Source organism: Hippichthys cyanospilos, chromosome 17, assembly GCF_059441005.1.
Source record: "Hippichthys cyanospilos isolate Australia breed blue-spotted pipefish chromosome 17, RoL_Hcya_1.0, whole genome shotgun sequence".
NCBI classification, from domain to species: domain Eukaryota; kingdom Metazoa; phylum Chordata; class Actinopteri; order Syngnathiformes; family Syngnathidae; genus Hippichthys; species Hippichthys cyanospilos.
Genome location: NC_142385.1, coordinates 11,664,812 through 11,685,257, shown reverse-complemented (window position 1 = coordinate 11,685,257; position 20,446 = coordinate 11,664,812). Strand labels below are relative to the sequence as shown.

Genomic DNA, 20,446 nt, shown 5'->3' with positions numbered 1-20,446 from the left:
GAGGGCGGGAAAACGTATTTCCTGTTCTGCACACACACTGACAAGCTACGGCCCTTCGTCACTAGTTTTTCAAATGATTAAGCAAACAGTCTTCGTATGTCTAATAGAGAAATATTTGTCGCATACATGGTCATATATAAATAATTATGCAAAAGTTGTCTTAGACGGATACGGTGTTTTGCTCACGTGAGTATTATATAAAAATAAAGTAAAAGTATCTGCAAACATATTTGATGTATACAATTATCGAATATTTAACATGAAAAAAAATACAAATTCATAAAACAGCTGTGACACAAGTCGTGATTGACAAATGCAATGCTTTGAACACAAAATATAACTATTCAAATAAAATAGTATTTGCATTTTTTGTGTCTGAAAAATAATGAGATAAAAAAATGCATTATTGCATGAGCATTTTGTCACTGAAGAGTTATAAAAGTCTAAATAAACATGGTTAGAATAACAGCATGTTAACAGTTTATTTTCCTCCAATTTATTATGGTGGTCATAAAAAAATATACAAAAGAACGCAAACAAATGACAAATTATCGAAATCATGTCATTGCCAACAACAGCAAGGCAACTGTTATAGAGTAAAAATAAATGAATAAATAAACGAAATGAAAACACAACGATTGAGGCAGCACGATGGACTAGCGGTTAGCACCTCTGTCTCACGGCTCACAAGATGCTTTTACGTCCTTTCACATTCCAAAAACATGCAAGATTAAGTACATTGAAGAACACAGCAATCTTTTTTTTTTTTTTACCTACACAATAAGAAAACAAGACACAAATTGGACATGTAACGATCTTTGGCGTCTGCAGGCACGATGCCGTAATCTCTCGGTCATCATCCAGACCTCCTGGCGTGTGCGACCCGCATTGTTTAAGTCAAGATAATGCTCAGTGTCGGCGTGGTCTCTGCTGGGCCCCCATTGGGGTGCTGGTGGTGATGTAGAGGGGCGGCTGGGGTTGTCGCAGAAAGGGGATGCGCTTCAGGTTATTTGCCTGGGTTGTGGGGGTCTCCGAGTTTGGGCCTGCAGAAGATGAAATAGGCAAAACTTTAAAAATAAATAAATCAATGTTTATTGTTGTCTGATTCGCTCTGATTTGCTACCTCCCAGGTTGTAAACATGGTCAGCGTACCTGCTTGCTGGCTGCCGATTGGTACCCTGACTTTGGCAAGAGGCGGGACTCCCCTGAAATGGGGGCGGAGCACGGGGACGTGGGACTGACCACTAATGTGGAGGTGAGCATCTGATGTGCTGTCCAACGGGCGGAACCTTGCAGCCGTGCTCGTTTTGGATTGAGGTGCCTGCGCATGAGAAATGGATGAAGAATAAACATAAAAAATAATCCTAAAAACTAATGTTGCAAATATTTTGACTCAATGCAAAGATGCTTTCATTACAAGCATTTTGGAGCATTTCAAATTTAAACAATTTGCCTAAAGAATTAATCCAGTCTTTCTCAAAAGTAAATATGTGAAGGCACTTGGTGGTACATGAGAATTTAACAGAACTTCTGCAGGTATCAGCAAATGTAATTTTTAATGCAGTGACAATATTAGACTTTTGTTTTCAAATGAAGAGCAAATGAATTAGAACATGAATGACGCCATTGCTAAATTGTGTCATAGTGACTCCTTTATAAAACCCTGTATGCCTTTATTTTGTTATTTTTTTACAGCTGAGTATTGTCATCAATGAAGATGAAGGGGGCTGAAATTTCACCCAGATTCTGACAACATGTCAAAGTTCAACACAGCACGACCACTTAGTTATCCCACCACCGAGAATGTTCCATCCCTTGGTTGAAATACTGTGAGAATGATGTGGAAGAAAATGACCCAAAAATGGTCAAAATACTGCACAGGGGTTAATCTTAGCACCTGCAAGGTTTATGGTGAGTTCACTTACTGCTTGACCGGCGACCTCAAACGAGCGCGAACGCCTCTTCTTGCGGCGCGCCTCAAAATCGCCATCTCGTGGGCTTTGGTTCTTGCCGGTGTGCTTGTGGCGCCGCGTCCAGGTGGTCTGTAGGACGGGCCCCTCGCCGGTGCTGCAGGAAAGGTTGTCATCTGAGGTGGCGTGCCGAAGTTCGGGGCTGGGTTGTCTTCCGCGTCGCATCGGGGGACCCCTTGGGGGCGCATCGGGGCCAAAGAGGCTGTGCTTCTGCTTGGGGGGTTCCATTGGGGAGGGGGCAGGTGGTAAACGCAGGGCCTCCATCTCGCGGGCTTTGGAGCGCCGCCGTGCAGCCTTCACAGAAATGTTCTGTACGCCTTTGAGGATCTGCTGCCTCTCTTTGGAAACAAACAAGAATTTTTTTTTAACTTCTTCAAGCCTTATCAAAAGCTGTGTCAAAAATTTTTGTCCATATAACTTTATTGCAAAAAATTCCTGCCACACGAATTCGCATGGTGCAGTTTTATTCATTTACAAGCATGCCAAGCCCACTAGGTGGCAGTACTGAGTCTCTTAACTCATTTCGTGCTATGGACGAGAATTCTCGTCTTTTAAAGTAATATTAACACTAAATCATAAAATTCTGCTCAAATCCGTTTTTATGACACACTTGACTAATGCTTATAAGCCAATTGAGCACTGCAGTGCTAACTGTGACCATTGGATGGCAGCGTTTCCACACTTATAACACAGCTATTACCTCCATGCAATCCAAAGTAAGGAATGAAAATCAATCTTTCATATGATAGCACCCATATTTACATTTGCAAAAACCCCAACTGCATGTAGACTATGCCTCAATCCCAACCCAGTCCAAACGGATCTTTGACGTGAACAGACGTCAATGGCAGCGAACGAGTTAAAGCTGGTCTCGGCAGCAGCAATCTTACCGTTACGTGAAAGCGGGGCGTCGACGCCCGCCTCGCTGCTCTCGGGCGATGAATCCAGTTGGCTACTAACACTGTGGCTGAGGTGAGTGTAGCTCAGCGAGCTCACCGGTGCCAGCGGCTGCAGCTGCACAAGCAGATGGCGCCGTTACCATCAAACAAATGATTTGTCACACACTGGTAATATTGTATTTTTAGCTCGCCAGAACAAATTGCTACATGTGATCGGACGTAATGAGGCCGGATGCATCTCATTATCCAATGTTGTTATTGTACTCTCTGTTTCGCATTACTGAAAACAGTTTCAGTTCTGCAGCAACAAAGCGCTCTATTTTTAGTGTTAGTGTGATTTGTAATTAGCCGTATGTTTAGCATCACAAGGCGGCTTTTGTATAGCCTAAACCCGAAATCAAAGTATCTCAAAGCAATTGTATGTTTACGGCCACAAAGTACTGTAGCTTATCGTTAGCATAGGAGCGTTTTCGTAACTATAAACGATGGTTAATCTAGTGAGGAAAAGAAGTTCGGAGAAAGGATACTCAGAATTGTGGGAATGTAGAATTGCCGAGTAAATAATAACGGAGTAAATAATAATAAAGTATGTTTGAATTTAGTTGCAAAGTTTGACTCAACATGGCCACAGTTTTGAGGTGTTTACTGTTTTCTCTAATTATTATTATTATTATTGGTCTTATTTCTTGGAAGACGAATTTGACTTTGTATGCAACAGTAGTTGTTTTAAAGTGTTATATAGAGTATAGTTGTAAGCTAAATGCTATAATGAGCCTTTTTTTCCCATAATGCTACAGGATGTACTCGTCAAAACCCAGTTCAGACGTGCAGAAATATTAGCAAGTAACATAACTCAAATGTAGCTAAATTACGTTTGAATGTGCTCGTCAGTACGTTTGTACAAATTTGCCGGTGAGGAATGTTTACTCCATGCTTCTTTAATTTAAGCTAGCTATCTAAACTGCTTATCCTCAGAAGAACTGTTTATTTTTACTTAAAACTCACTTAAACGAAACATTAGCTACTTTGTGCTTGTAAATACATTGTTTAGATTTATGTTCGACTCTTATTTTCAAATATAACTTAAAATATAACTTAATAATTTACAAAAACTGTAAATTCCAGCTCACTTGTGAACACGGTTAACCATATTTGTAAGCTAAATGCTAAAAACATAGCATATATTCCCCATAATGCTAATTGTGCTCAAAAATTTCTTATATACGTTTGAATGTACTTGGAAGAAAGTTGGAACAAATTCGCCATGTTTATTCACAGATCTTTAGTGCAAAATATCGTAGCTGTTGTATTGAACAGAAGAAGTTAGCTTCAACCCGTGACGTTGCTCTGGACAATATCTCCTCTTCGAAGAATGTCGCTCACCTCTCTGTTGCCCTTCCCGTTGATGTGTATGGGCGGAGGGGTCATTACAGCCGAGATCTTCATGTGTCGCACGTGAGCGATGTTTTTGAAAACTCTGTCGCTGTCCCTGACATTAGAAAAAAGAAAATACTTGTAGGAATCGCAGACGCTTGTTAGCGTCGTCGCATTGTAGCATGTCCTCACTGTTCCGGTTCTGGCAGGATCGGGGGCAAGGTGTGGCGGCGGATTTTGGCATGTCCTCGTCTTTCATCGGGGCGCACGCATTCCTGGTCAGAGTCGGCATCTTGCATGGGGTCGCGAGCCGGAGGAGGCAGGCTGATTTTGAGAAGGGAGCCACCCTGGAAACATAGAGGAGAAAACTTGAGGAACTCAAGAACCGCAATGGTTTTTTTTTTTCCTTCTTTTTTTGGTTGTACCTTCAAGGTGTGGCGGGTGGTTGCTTTATCCAGAGCTACGGCTCGTTCCAGTTTCCTCTCATCCAGTTCTCTGGCGTACATATCATAGAGTTCCTGAAGATGGGGTGGTACTAGTAGACTGTGCGCTAGAAGGAGAACACATGTGTCAGTAGACCACTGACCATTTGAAGTTTTGGTGCAGGATTACCAAATTGATGGTGCTCACCATCAATGAAATGCCGTTGCTGTTGGATGAGCTCGTCGCAAAGGTGCCGGTGCATCTCAAAGCGCCGGACCACAAAGTTCTTCTGCCGGATCACGTTGTCCTTCAGCAGAGCGTGCGACTGCATCTCGGCGTTTTCGATCTCCAGCTCGTGGACTTTACACAGCAGGCCCAGCACCTCGCGCTGCTCGTCCGAGCTCACCCGTCGGGGTAGCAGCTCCTCCAGGTGGCGGGCCTGGTCGCGGAGCTCCAGGAACCGACGTTCCAGGACCGACTTGAGACATATAAAGTAGACGGTTTGCTCGACCCGGACCGATCACGGAAAAACTCTCCAAAGTAGATATGGATCTTTTGAAGACCTTCTGTTTGTGGAGCTTCTTCTGCTCTGTCATGAGGGCCACCAAGTTCTCTCTGGCCATGGCCACTTCCTCCGTCTCGGTGGCGTCCGGCGGAGACTCTGGAGAGTCCGAGTCCTTCTCACTATCATCCTTGCTGGCGCTTTCCTTTCGCTTTTCCGCTCGCCACTTCCGCCGTCGCCTGCTCCGTTCGTGCTCCCAGCTGGAGATAAGACCGCATGTGAACATATCCGCGGCATTTTTCAGTCAGAGGAAAATCTTCTTTGAGACTGACTCTGCGATGGTGAGCAGCTGCTTAGAGGTGTCCATCTGGATCTCCGTGTTGCTGGTCTCCAGCTCCAACAGGTTCCTGCGGATATCCATCTGCTGGCGGAAGGCATCCAGCAGCTGCTCCCTCAGCTGGTCCATTTCCATGCGACTCTGCTGGCAGGAGTGCGCCTGGACTTCAGCTGAGAGCGCGATAAAGAAGAAAACGGAGACTTTTCAGATTACCACATTGTGATCTGACAGACGGAAGCCGATGGAGGAAGACCTAGAAAGGTGGAGATTTAATCATGCGGGAAGGAAAGATTTGCTGATCGCTAGAGTTAGCAAAAAGGGGAAAGAAAAGTTGTCGGATGTTGGTGCAAGGTCACCTTGGACATGGCGGATATCGGCTCTTTCAGAGGCAAGCTGGCGGCTCGCCTGGTCAGCAATCTTCTTCTTGAGTCGCTCGATCTCGCAGCGAAGGTCCGAGATGATGTTGGTGTACTGGGCGATGTGGTAGGACACGTTGATCAGGTTCTTCTTCACCTGGAGAACGAATACAAACGTGAGATCATATTTTGGCAGGGATGCGTGGCAATGCTTTTATTATTGTTGTTATTAGGAATGCTTGACACCACTTTTTTCAGAACAGTACCAATATTGGTACGCGGTACTTACCACTGATACCAAACAATGATACAACTAGTACTTTTCATACATGAAAATTTCTCCCCAAAAGCAATGACATCAATTGAAATTATTATTATTATTATCATTATTATTATTATTGTCTTGTTGTTCAAGGAACAGGCTTAAGAGGTAACATTTAGGCTTGAACGTTATCATTTGTTGAGCGTTTATTTTTGTTGCTTTTGGTAATGTTGAAAAAGAAAAAAATGGTATACTGTACTTACACATTTTTTTACAAAGAGTGACCATATTTACAGTCGGTGCAGAAAGGGGGTGGCGCGAAATCGTTTCTCTTTTCTAGGGGGGCTTTGCAAAAAATAATTGAGAAGCACCGTTTGACTCTATTATATAAGCATGCACTACTTTTAGTAACCACTAGAGGGTGCTCCTATCAAGCTAATGTCACCTTGGTTGCTTCCAAAGAAGTAACCTTAGGAGTTTTCATAATATAAAATTATTTATTCAAAAATAAAAATGATACGTAATTTGAGTTCAATTGTATTTTTCTATCACGTAAGATTAGAGGAAGTTGCTTCTTTTGAACGAATTTATTGTTTTTCATGACAAGTTTGTTTTTATGACACACACATATATATTTTTTAAATTGTACATTATTTTGTCTTTACAGTGAAGCCAAATTGGTTTTGAGTCATAAAATCAAGTTGCTGCACAAGTCATATTCACAAAACGATAGAATTTGAAAGAGAGGAAAATAAAAAAATATTCTGGGTAATTATGTTATATTTTTTTCTTTATTTTACAAACTCACCCGCGTGCGAATACTTTTGGCACGGTCGGCGTATGTCAGTGTGTTGCGGGATTCCTCAAAGGCGACTGAGGCGGGACTGATGTGGGCGATCATGACAGTTCGGCTGTTCCCGCCTAAAGAATCCTGTCGATCAAAGATCTCGTCAGTGGCCGGAGAAAAGGCGGCCATCTTTGATCCGCAATCATCGATACCTTAAGCAGCCTTGTCAGCTTGCTGTCTCGATAGTTGACGTACTTGTTGCCGTTCTTGTCGCTCAGCGCGTTGATGCAGTTGCCCAAGGCCAAGAGGGAGCGGTTAATATGGGCGCCCTCTTTTAACCTCTGACCCCGATTTTGTGTCTAATAAAAGGCAGATGTGAATCAGTGCAAATATAATAAAAAAAACAGCGGCGCGTGTTTGCAACACACCTGCGCCGCTCGCTCCGATCCGGCCAGGTCGATCATGAAGAGGCGGGCAAAGCGGACCTCCTGCAGGATGTCCCGGCAGCGACTCTGCTGCTTGACGGCCACCTGGAGCACGGCGTGAGAGCGGGATGATGTCTGATTGGCGGCCGTGGGCTCCTGCGTGCGCTGCTTGTTGCCCTTCATCAGCAGCTCCATGATCTGTGACACACACACACACACACGTTAGTTTGTTTTGATTGTGCGACAAAAATAACGAAAGGGACGGGGGATGACCTCTTGCGCGTTAATGGTGGACACTTCGGTGATGCCCGCCACCTGAATCTCTCCTTTGGCGTCCTCTCTGAGGTCCAGGAAGCCCGAAGACGGGTTCAACAGGTCGCGGATCATCTCGTTGTAAATCTACAATCATGTTGATGGGAAAGAAAATATTGGGAGGAAATTGTTATTGCGCTTTTCCTTATTATATTAGGGCTTTAGTCTCATCATATTCAATAGTTTTGCTTGAAAAATATATTTTTCAACCAAAAAAGATTTCTCGTAAGAAATTGTTTTTAAAAAAAGTTATTTTTTATTATTATTATTTTTAAATGAGACTTTATACTTATAACATTACAAATCCTCATCTTGAAGAAATATTACTTAATTCCAATAGGATTCTGACATTGCATCTGAAAAATAACACTTTCATAAAAAAAAAATGTAGAATATTTTTATATTTATATATTTTTGTACATTTTACCTCAAATAAATATGTATGTAAATAAAATATTGGAGAAAAACAAAATAATGCTGCTGATTTTTCCATGTTATAGCAGAACTTTAATGTCATAATATTACATTCTTTAGCTGGAAAATAGTTTTTTTTCTATAAAAATATTTTTCTTACAATACTTTGTAAGCATTTTTTCTATGAATTTTGTTTTCCTAAATATGACTATTTATTCCAATATGTATACACTTTTCCCATCATATTATTAGTTTTATTAAAAAAGACTCTCATATTACCAATTTTTATTTTGAAAAATATAACTTAATTCCTGAAGGATTCTGACATTTCATCTAAAATTACTTTCTATCAAAAAAATACCAAATTTTTACAAGCTTTTGATGTTTATATATATATATATATATATATATATATATATATATATATATATATATATATATATATATATAGACTTATATATAAGTAATTATCGTTAGTGTATATGTACTGCACTCTATTTTTTTCCAATAGTGTGGCCAATATGCTCTTTTGTTAAAAGGATGAATGTGACTGTATAGACATATAGCTTTAATCGTCCATTTAATGTAAGTTACTGCGTGGATGCTGTAAAAAAAAAAAAAACCTTTCAAGCGCTTTACTGCCTGGAAACAGCCAGATTCATCTCGAAACATCCGCACGACAACGCACAGCCGAGCTTTTTAATAACACGCTTTTCCAGGCGCCGGCCTCAATCACGAGCGCCTAATGACAGCCGCGCAATGAAAAGACATTTCAATGACGGATGCGGAGAAGACGTCTGTCTATGGCGGTAATTATCTGTTCGCGGGAAAATGACACCAAGCCATCAGCTGTTCAAACTCCTTATGGCGGAAAATTTCTCTGTCCGTTCCGCTGACTTCTTCTTTGATCAAAATTTATGTTAAGAAAAATATTGGGACGTGCCTTTTTATTTTGACATTAGGTTTTTTAGTTAGTGGACAAATTAAAATAGATGTTGGTCCTACCTCCAGGTAGGACATGGAGACGCTATACATCATATCATCGCTGGTCTCCTCGATGGCCCGGAAGAGGTCGTTGAGGGTGCGGACGTAAATACCGGGCTCCTTGTCGGTTCCCAGCATGGTGTATGTTTTCCCGCAACCTGATCAATACCCACAAAAAAAAAAAGACAATTTTCATCTCTGGGATATACAATACAGTATGTCATAATCCATCAGAAGATCATTCTGTGCACTGAGGCGGAATACAGTAGAATAAGAAGTCTCAGCTAGTAACACTGGTGAACAACACTGACACGCTCGGCTTGTTGGAATACTGCACCAACACAACGGTAATGTGCTTGTTTGCATTTATCAGCAGAATGCTCCCTTGTGGCAAGTAAAATAGCAGTTCAAAATCAAATTCAATACTTCGAAAGTGATTTCTTCCATCTACCTTTGTTTACTGGAGATTGCCCCCTGGTGGCTAGTAAAAAACTGCAGCTACGACGCACTAGATTATATGCCGCAGGGTTCAAAGCATGAGAAAAAAGTAGCAATTTATAGTCCAAAATTTACAGTATAATACCTGGGATCGAATACGTGAACTTAATATAAATACATGTTTTTGGTCATTAGCATCTATTTTAGTATTTTTTGTTGGTATTTTCATCACTCATTTTGTCCATTAAAAGATTCCCCATTTCTTTTTTTCTTTCTTTTTTAAGAATAGGAGCACGTCTAAGGGTTAAGATGCTTGATAAGTTGTTTCACTGGAAACCAGCCAAGAAAATACTTGATTAGAATTCTTCATGAACGCGGTTGAATAACGTTTTGGAAGCTTGTTGTTTGTTTTTGTGTAGCATCAAAGTCTGTCTGAGAGGAAGACAAAAAGGTGACGTGAGAACTTTGAGGACCGATACTAACCTGTGGGCCCGTAGGCAAACACGGTAGCGTTGTAGCCCGATATGAGGCCCTCAATTAGACCTTTGGTGGTGGCGCGGTAAACTTCCTCCTGCATGTGGAATAAAATTTCTCTCATAAATTCTGCCATTTGTATTTGTTTTTTTTTTTTGGACTCACCTGACTGGCCGAGTAATCGAAGGCAACATCAAAGACGTGGGTCTTTTCCCTGGAGCGGTTGGCCCGCAGGACATCGTCGGGATCCTCCATGGGGTCCATCAGAATCACCATCTATTGAGGAGATACAAGAGATTCGCCTATCAAAATTTTTGTTTTCAAACTTAAAAACGAGTTTTTCAACATCAAACTGAACCAGAAATGGCTCCTGCAATCCAAGATGGCCACCTCCCCCTGTCGTTTTACCCAAGTTTTTGTTGTTGTTGTTGGTTTACTTCTTAAATAATAATCATGAATTATTTAATAATTTAATTGAGTAATTTGAATGAATTTGAATGAGACTTTTTGTGGCTTTATTTATGACGAACTAGCCTACCAATTACTAATCGTTGTTAAACTTGCTTCTGTGGATGAATTTTTCTCACGTGTGATCAAATTGAACTTGACATGAACACATCAAACCAAAATGGTCGACTTCCTGTCGTCCACTCATGGCGCTTTGTGACTTTTTTCATAGGACTGAAAATCACAACAATAACCCCAAAATACAAAACCAAAATGACCATCTTCCTGTTTCGTTTTGCACGGCCTATAAAGAATAGAAAAAAAACACTTCCTTCCTGTCTAATTTAGTATAATAGAAATCCGAACGGTAGTCACATGGGACACTCGCAGGTGTGAGACTAATTCGTCATGACGGGCAACCTGAAAACGTAACACGGTTGTTTTGGTAACGCTACGCACACATGTGCACACGCAAACACAGGAGGCACGATGATGCAAAGCTTCCAATTTTAGCTCTCCGGCCGGCTCTTGTATAGGCGAAGAGGTATCGAGGGTGTTGATAACACGTCTGCGCCCATCTGTCGTTTATTAAGTTACAGAAGCCGCCGTGGCTCCGCCCACCAAACACCAGCTGTCAATAAGAGCTTGTACTCTTGTTTAAAAGCACGGCGAAGGCTTGAAACACAAATTCAAATTATCATAATCTTGTCCTAACCCTTGTGGCTTGATGTTACAAATTATGGAAATTCTTTGGATTTTTTTATGATATCGTGAAGGGATCAATGGGAAAAACAACACCAGGGAGCTGAAATTTCCAGCAGATGATTACAACATTTTAAAATACAACAATTCTGACATTTCTATGTGATTGCAGATGGAGATGCGAGATTTTGTGCACAAAAATAATAATTGTCCAAATTTTGGACCATATAAATCCATTATAATTGCAGTTTTTGAGATGAAATTATTAGGATGTTCTACATTGATTTTCCTGCGATTTTTGCAACATTTCGTTGAGTGGTGGTCAAACCAGCAAAAAGAATATTTTTTGTTGACTTGTGTTTCACCCCAAGAAAGTAGGTGGCGGTAGAGACCAGTTAATGGCTATTTCTAAAAGTGGCAACATCACATCACAGACTACAAAGATCGACCATACAATTTTTCATTTTTTTGTGTTAATAAATTTAACCTACATTTGTATGGATAGAACTGATGCCAATGAACCATTTAAGTGGTTGACGGAAAAAAAATGTGTGCGCAAGGGTTAAAATCGAAATTTAGACGTGACAATTCGATTTTTTTTTTTTCAAAGGAAAATTATGACTCTTGGTCGTTTCGGTCTACATTTACTATCGCAATAATATTCTCACACACGGATGTACATACATGTGCGCACCCACGCACGCACACAAAAGGTCCGAAAGCGATAGACGTCATTGCATACGTTTTTATTGCTCACGTTTGTGTGTCGTCTTTATGAGGGCGGCCTCCAAGGTCACGAGGTCAGCCGCTTTTTCCAGCGTGTGCCGGCAAGATTAAAACAAGCGCTTTTGTGGGTATCTGTATATGTGTGTGTGTGTATCTATCTGTAAGGCACGTCCATCTGTGGTCTTATTACTTGGATACCATGGAGACGGTCGGTGAAATGTGAAAATGAGAGCAATGCAGTTTCGGAATACGTTGAAAGATGACCGACAACGCGGTGGGCTAATGGTTAGCTTATTCGCTTCCAGGTTTTGGCACATTCTCGCCTTCATCACACATTCCAAACACACGCGTGTTAGGTTGACTGAAGACTCTAAATTAGACGCACAAAAAAAAAAAAAGTCAGTTGTCAAAATAAACTACACTGCTACAACGAAGCTAGCAAGACTGCTAGCTTGCCGCGAGTATGTGCAGCGCACTTGTCCTGTTTGTGTTTGGTTTTTAAAAATCCGTTATTAAAAAGGTTATCAGCTCTCTTAGGAAAGCAAAAGGGCACGAATAAAGAAAACGTGACATTTGCCATCGGCGGCCTTTTTCCGAAATGCAACCAAAGCGTCGGAAAGTTAGCGGTTATCTTATCTGATTACAAAGGCTGCCAGATGCCCTCTGTGCGCCCCGACAATGCCAGCCTAGATCTCCTTACAGAAGCGGTCTCGTCTCGCCGCTGTTATATAAGACGTCTACCTTGGCAAACAGATGTCAAAGAACTATATATATATATATATATATATATATATATATATATATATATATATATATATATATATATATATATATATATATACACACACACATGCTGAATATGAATCGGTAGAAAACAAGACAAGAACTGAAATAAAACGAGATGAAATACCCACGCAACTAATGAGTCAACATAAGACAGCTGGACAGAAAACAATTGGCGGCGGGAGCTGATTGGTCAGGGGCAGGTTGACAAGGACAGGTGGACGCAACAAGAAACTGTCAAGGGGAATAAAAACAAGAACAAATATGGCGACCGAATTTAACCCCTATGCAGTGTTTCGTCAAGCAATAACATTGAAAGAAGGCAATAGGGAGCTGAAATTTCACCCAAATTGTGATAAAATGTCAGAGTTCAACATGGCACAACCACTTAGTTATCACACTTGTCTAGTTATCACACTCCCTTGGCTAAAATACTGCGAGGATGATGTGGAAGAAAACAAATCCAAAAATGGTCAAAATAACACATAAGGGTTAATTTGGTGTAAACCAATGCAAAATACAATAACTCCATATTGGAGTTAACAATATCAATAAGAAATAGTCTTCAAAGGACCTGCAACACTTCAGATGAGGAGAAAAACTCATTGTGATAAGCGCACATGCTCCAAGTCCTCACCCGTGACGACGAGAGGCAAACCTGTGTTTTACTAGAGTGCCACTATAGTACCGAGACCACTTCAGGGTCCCGCTCCGCAACTGGCTGTAGGCGTGTTCGAATGCGATTAATTTTTAACCCAGCCGCATCCCCGTCATAAGAATTTGTGCAACCACATTACCTAACTTTTGTGCGGAGGCATACAAACGGTCGACAAAAGTGAAATGACCAAACTTGGTCTATAACCTGACGCAGAATACGGGAAAGTATAACCTGAGGACAAGCGTCCCGGTCGTTTTGGTCTAATCTGGCCCCGGGCAGACAAACAGCAAAGAATAACCCTCTTTGCGCACGATAAGGAGCACAGCGGAGATGATCCAATTTCACAGCTCAGACCGTCTATTTGCGTCCACTTGGGAGGAAAAAAAAAAAAAGTGTCTATTGCCTTTTTGGAGCCTCCTGCACCACCTCGTCAAACGCTCGGAAAAAAGACAGCCGGGACAACGTGTCCTCCTTTTCTTTACGCCTCGGAGGCCATTAGGATGAAATTGGGAAGGGTTTTAAATAGGTCACAAAGAGTCAAGTTGTGCCTCCTTTAAGGTTATTATTTTTTGACAACATCGTTAGTAAAGCACACAAGCCTGCGAGGTTCTTTTGTTGTCATAATGAGAGGATTCATTATCCACCATGAAATAACGACTACGAAACATCAGTCATAGATTAATATTTGTTGTTTTATTTTTAGCTTTGGTTCATTTTACTTGTATTGTTTTGGTATTAATTATGATGCTTTTTTTCTCTATTTTTTTTTTCCTAATTTGAAAATTAATATTATATATATATATATATATATATATATATATATATATATATATATATATATATATATATATATATATATATATATATATATATATAAATTTTCAAATTAGGAAAAAAAAATGACAAAAAAAAAGCATCATAAATAATACCAAAACAATACAAGTAAAATGAACCAAAGCTAAAAATAAAACAACCAATATTAATCTATTTTTTTGGCTTTTAAAAGTAGTAATAATGATACATGAATAAACAAACTAGTTAAAAAAAAACCCTCAATGATAAAGAGTGAAAAAAGTAAGAAAAAATAAATGAAACAAAAATAATGGGATGTAACAACTAATATCCATGCAACAATTTTTCAAGTGCAATGTTCAAAAATTTCTTTCACAATTATAAAACAACAAAGGAAAAAATAAATAAATAAATAAAACAAATAATACAAAAAACTAAATAGCTATAAACTACAACCAAACATAAAACTAAATGTTGGCCTTTGCAAGTAAAAATTATACAAAATAAATGAAAAAATAATGAAAATTAGATATCAATCAAAAATAAGTACAAAAAACCCACAATCATGAAGAGAAAACAAGTAATGAAAAAATACGAATATAAAATGTCTTTCACGATTACAAAATAATAAATAAAATAAATGAAAAAAAAGCCAAAAATACAAAAAAAAAACAATAAAAAATACAGTGACAAATTGACTATATATATATATATATATATATATATATATATATATATATATATATATATATATATATATATATATATATATATACACACACACACATTCAGTTGCTGTTTCCTTTATATTGTTGCACGTGAGGAGGCGGGACTACGACAGGTAGTGGAAGAAGAAAAAAAAAAATACAAACAATGGCCCCGATCTTGTCTGGGTGTCTCCATGACAACAAGGCCCGGGCCATAAAGCGTCCCCCATTTTGTGCCACAGTCAAAGCCTGACGACCAGTCGGACGAGCTATCCAAAACAAGCCGTACGTTTGCCAGAATACCTTTTGTATTCCCTCATTCACAAATGCGCAAATGACCTCGCTGAGCGGCGGTTTTCTGACAACAGGTGGCAAGGAGGCTTAATGAACCTTGAGCTGCAAGACGTCCAATCAGCTCGTCCGCTCGCCGCGCTCTCTGCCAAGACGGCGAGATCTAGCCCGCTGCTCGCATCCCACCCTGCCCTAATCCGTCTGAGCGCTACCTGCACGCCATATGGTCCTCAAGACTGACTTTGTAAACGGACCTGAGGTGTCAAATTTTGCAAGGGTGTGAACAAAAGTCTTGCGATGCCCGTCACATTTATATTCAACCTTGAGCCGCCTCTTCAAATCCACGGTTGACTTATTCATTTTCACAAAGGATAAATAATATATGCCTCGAAGTATTGTTAGATTGTCTGTCTACGTGTGTTGCGCCCCATTAGTGTTCCAATATCTTCATAAAGGGATGGTGTACTTATTTGGTTATTTTCAGCGGTAAAATGTTAATATTTTGTCAATAATTCATTTGATAACATCGCGGAACATCACATGACCATGACCAGAAAACATGAGCCGTGATTGGTCATTACCTGAGCCTTGAGCGCATGTGAAGACATTTCAGTCGACTAAGTGGAAAAATGTTTTGAAATGTATTAAAATGTAATTGCAATATGATCATCGGATTGACTGCAAATGATGAACTTTTTACAGCTGAAAATGGTTAAATAAGCATATTATTCCTTTAAACTGTCATGCTATTTGTTAGCTCATCTATAAGGTTTTGCATTATTTGTTAGCATTGAGCTAAACATACTGTCATTACAAAACAAAGCCATGTGATTATTACAAAATAAAAAAACAATACATTTCTTATAAATGCCTGTTATTAGTTTAGTTTTTTAATCTCTAAAAAAAGTGTTTTTGAAAACATTGTTTTAAAAATAAAAAGACATTAAAATCTGTAATGTGTATTGATTATTGACCTACCAAAACCTCTAATACAATTATCTCAATTATTATAATTATTATACTAGGTTATACTTATTATGTTATTTACCTCTCTCTCTCTCTTGTGCTTGTTTTAAAAAACACCATAAAAACCCTAAAAAAGCAATATTTTACAAACTTTACATATATAGTTAGAACTGATGTTTTTTCTTTACAAAAACAGAAAACTAAAACATAAAAAATATAGAATACATTTTATATCTTTATATCAAAAAAATACACTTTAGGTTGATTCGTTTTTTTGTGGACCAACACAAATGAAGTTTGAAAGGGTCTTAATTTTAATAAATCAGATAGTGATGTTGCTCGTTTTAAGTTTTTTTGTTTTGTTTAGTTTTTTTAATTCCAAAAATGCTTTGCACTGGTTAATGGGTATTTGGCTGAAAATATATTTCACAGGGGGTATATGACTGAAAAAACCCCATTGAAAACCGCTGATGTAGACCACAGGTCTCAAACTCAAGACCGTGGGCCAGATCCGGTCCGCCTTCTCATTTTATGAGGCCCGCGAAAGTTTCCGACTAAAATACCAACATTTGCAAGTTGTCCCACCACAAGTGTGCGTTGTTATTGTTGTAGTTGTAGTGACCCTCCCTCCTATCCTCTTCATTCATACCAAACCCGCCGCCGTAAAACCTTCTCAAGACAGATTCCCATAATCCTCCACTGGACCGCTAACTAGCATAAGTAGCGTAAAGCGCATCTCGTGAACCCTCACCTCAAAGCAGCAAACATTGCGCTTTTAATGAGGTCGCGCAGGTGGGAGCTGTGTCAGCACCGATGGGGGCTCTTAACCCCCCCCCCAACCCATGTGGTTGTTTTTTTGTTGTTGTTGATGACGATGATGTCATGGCGCTTACGTTGTCCGGGGGGCCTCACTCTAATTGAATTACAAACAAACAGGCCTGATCCCGAGAGGAGGCGGGATAATCCCTTTCTGGAAGTTCTCGCTAGGACACAAGTTGATGACATCACACGAGCCATACCAGGGCAGGCATCCCTGGCAAAAAATTAGGGCCCAGCGGGGACCCCAGGAGTCCCCCTGATTATTTGTTTTTTTGTGGTTTTAGGAATGGGGGTGAGGGGCGTGGCCCGGAGTCCTCAGGTGGTTTAAAAAAAAACCCCTGATGATGATGTCGCCATGTCAACTGTCGCCATGCCTGACATCATTACTCTACTCGCGCCAGTCGCGACGCTCATTAGCGGCGCCAGCGCAGCATCCGCATTCATTACGCTCGCACCTTAAACGAAGCCCGTTGGGAAATGGCGTGAAATTGACAACACGGCAGCTCCAGCTGCACCTTGTGAGGCAACAGCGTAGCGCTTTATGTAACTCGCACCTGGAGTTCCCAGGAAGACGGCTACTGTGATAATCATTGGAATCATCAGGGGTCGTTTTGGCAGTTTCTAGGGGTCAAATGTTTTGGAAATTCAGCGCGTGAAACTGGTTTCATGGAGCAAATGAGGATTTAAAACAGTTCTCAAAAGGCCATTCCTGGAAAAGACGTGAGATATCCTCTATGATTGTGGTTCAAAATGGTCATTTTGAATGTCAATTTTGCCATTTCCAGGGGTCCTAAAATCACATGAAAGTTCAGGCCCTGAAACAAGTTTTACTTAGCAACATGAAACTTGTTTATCATAACCGCAAAAATGTCTGGAGAATGCCTAGAAAGATAGTCAATCATTTTGGTTCAAATTGGTCATTTCTAGGGGGACCTAAACGTAAAATTCAACCCCTGAAACCGGTTTCAAAGAGCATCTTGAAACTTGTTTTTTTTGTTTATTGCGAGTTATCTCAAGAGGCCATGCTTGAAAAGACACAGGATGTCTACCATTTTGGATTAAAATAACCATTTTTCAAGACTTTGTTCATTTTCAGGGGTCCGCAAAATATTGAAATTTCAGCCCATTAAACCAATTTTACTGGGATGCGACTGGGACTTTAATGTGATGTCTAACATTTTAGAACAAAGCAGCCATTTTTTGTTGTCAGTTTGTTCATTTATAGGGGTCCGACAAATATTTGGAAAATTCAGCCCCTTAAACCAGTTTTATGGACCAAAATGAAACTTGGTCAGTTTGTTGATCGTTAATTGTCCTACAAAAAAGTCTCAAGAAGCCATGTCGACCAACTAAAATGTCTGAAGAAAACACAGGATTTCTGACATTATTATGATGTCTATTTCCTTGATGTCTATGAACTTAAAATCTCCAACATCTACAAATTCATTGAGAAGCAACACGAAATTCGGTAGGCAACACGAAATTCGGTAGGCACGTCAATGATGAGTAGACCCACAAAAAAGTCTCATGAAGCCATGTCCAGAAAGTCACAGGAAGTCCGCCATTTTGCTTTAAAGTGGCCCCTTAAGCTCATTCTTCAGCCCCACCAAGCATGATTTTTCACCCGTCACTAAATTTGACACTTGAGGTCGTGGCTGACATTTTATCCTGACATCCTGACGTAAGATGACCTCTGCGCTTCCCTCATCTTGCACAAACCCACCTGACCTCCACACAAACACAAAAGCAAACAATCGAAGCTCGTCGCTCTCACCTGCTCATCCAGCTTGTGCGCCACGATGGTCGCCGCCTCTTCCTGCTCGCCATCGCTGAGAGGACGAATCCTCAAGGCCACCTGCACCGGGACAATTATACACACTAATAATAAATCAGAGAAAATGCCTGGAATAGATTCGTTGAAATTGTTTTAAAACTGTAATTTTGTGTCCATAAGCCAGTTTGAAGTTTGATGTAACGAGAACTACGCTGACGTAAGCTTGAATTAGACAGGTATTTATTTATTAACAGTGTTTTATACGTATTCTATTTGCGGTCAGTAGAAAGTGTGTTGGGACAAGAGAGGCTCGGTTACGAATGACACAAGCGCTTCAATAATTCACAATAGCGCCACGGCCGGCTGCACAAACCATTAATCTTCCTTCGTTTATTTGTGTTGTTTTTTTGGGCCCTTTTTAATTATAACAAAATTGGGAACTGTAATGGTATTTAAAGTGCAGTATTTTTTTTTATAGTGGTATTTTTTAAATGCTACAAAAATGACAAAATTTAGCTTCTTGTTCAACGATTAGCATTTGGATTTGGGCAAATTAGCTCAAGATTGGGAGAATTTTTGTGCTCAAGGACCATATTTTATTTTTAAAACAAAGAGTAGGGTCGGGTCAAATGAGGTTAAGAAAAAGGTTAGTTTACTATTAAAAGGATTTTTTGGGGGTCATCTTTAATTGTAGTATTTATACATCATTTAATTGTACTGAACCTTTATAACTAAATTAAATAAATGAATTTATCCTAATAGTTACATTTGACTGATTATTGTTTTTGTTCCACAATTGATCACTTAGTAATTTAACAACTGACCAGAAGTTTATTGTATTCATAAAATAATACATGATATAAATCTGTTTATTCAATGAACTAACCATAACTATATGGAATGATTTATTTAGCTAAATCTCATCTCTGTATTTCATAATTTACAATCTAATTTTACTCTACTTTCACTCTAAATTTGATATAGTTTTTTGTTTGATATAGTTGGCTACAAGAAAGAGTTGCATCAAAAATAACCTAATTGTGGTTTAGAAAAGGACCAACCCAATATTTATGTCAATTCGATGCTATTAACAGTTTTTTTATTTATTTTTACAAAACAGCCCGATTTTTGCGGTTATCTCTCGTAAAAACAACCCGATTTCCAAGATTATCTTTTACAAAGACACAATTTTGGAATATTTTGTGCAAAACAACCCAAAACGAGGTAAAACTATCCAAAACTTTGGCTCGGTCTTTTTTTTGACCCATAATTGTCTTATTTTTAATGCAGCTGTTTTTAAAGCGTGTATTTATAAGCCTACAAATCAAGCTATATAGAATGCGTTGTTTTACTTATAAGTCAATAGATCCGTTATTTATTGAAGTTATACCATTCTGCTTTTAAAAAACAATGTCGAATGTAACGAAGTTGTTTGGTGGAGCACTCACGGTGAGTTGTTGCTCTTTCGAGTCTCCGGTGTCCTTCATGCTTTTTGGGGTCATTCACATCCGAGCTCCGAATGCATCAGCCCAAACTCGAGCGGCATGCCCCCTCCTCGTCTTCGGTGAGAGCCACCTGCAGCGTCTCGCCCTGTCCTCCTCACCCGGATCTTCTTTTCTTTGGGTCCTATCCTCCGTCCAGCACCGACGTCTCCGCCTCATGCAAGCCGAGCCGTGAGCGTCGACGCCGGGTGACGAGTTGCGCGACTCTCCGGTGGTTGACCCGGTGCCAGGTGCGGGAGTTCACCTCAGTTCGAGCCTGCCGTTACTTGACTTGGTGCTGCTGAGGTGACTGAGCGTGCGCGCGCACGTGAGCGCGTCTCCT

At 39.9% G+C, this 20,446-nt stretch overlaps 1 protein-coding gene across 1 annotated transcript; it reads right to left on the bottom strand.

Moving 5' to 3' along the window:
* Positions 1–463: 463 nt before the first annotated feature.
* On the bottom strand, positions 464–20,426 carry kif19 (kinesin family member 19). The gene is made up of 20 exons (XM_088439126.1): positions 20,071–20,426; positions 18,623–18,703; positions 10,123–10,233; positions 9,967–10,054; positions 9,067–9,203; positions 7,609–7,734; positions 7,339–7,533; positions 7,123–7,269; positions 6,932–7,054; positions 5,862–6,018; positions 5,501–5,675; positions 5,230–5,428; positions 4,874–5,144; positions 4,669–4,793; positions 4,436–4,590; positions 4,253–4,358; positions 2,861–2,984; positions 1,926–2,308; positions 1,153–1,321; positions 464–1,043 (listed from the first exon to the last, which is right to left on the bottom strand). Exons 1-20 carry the CDS (start codon positions 20,122–20,124, stop codon positions 910–912), a joined length of 3,060 nt encoding a protein of 1,019 aa, XP_088295252.1. The 5' UTR covers positions 20,125–20,426; the 3' UTR covers positions 464–909.
* Positions 20,427–20,446: the final 20 nt, after the last annotated feature.

Bases quoted from the DNA above. Each gene is read 5' to 3' on its own strand.
- kif19 (XM_088439126.1), bottom strand. From the start codon at position 20,124: ATGACCCCAAAAAGCATGAAGGACACCGGAGACTCGAAAGAGCAACAA. The intron at 5,676-5,861 runs GTGACCTTGCAC...TCGCGCTCTCAG, and splicing joins CGATATCCGCCATGTCCAAG to CTGAAGTCCAGGCGCACTCC. The intron at 1,044-1,152 runs GTACGCTGACCA...CATCTTCTGCAG, and splicing joins AATCGGCAGCCAGCAAGCAG to GCCCAAACTCGGAGACCCCC.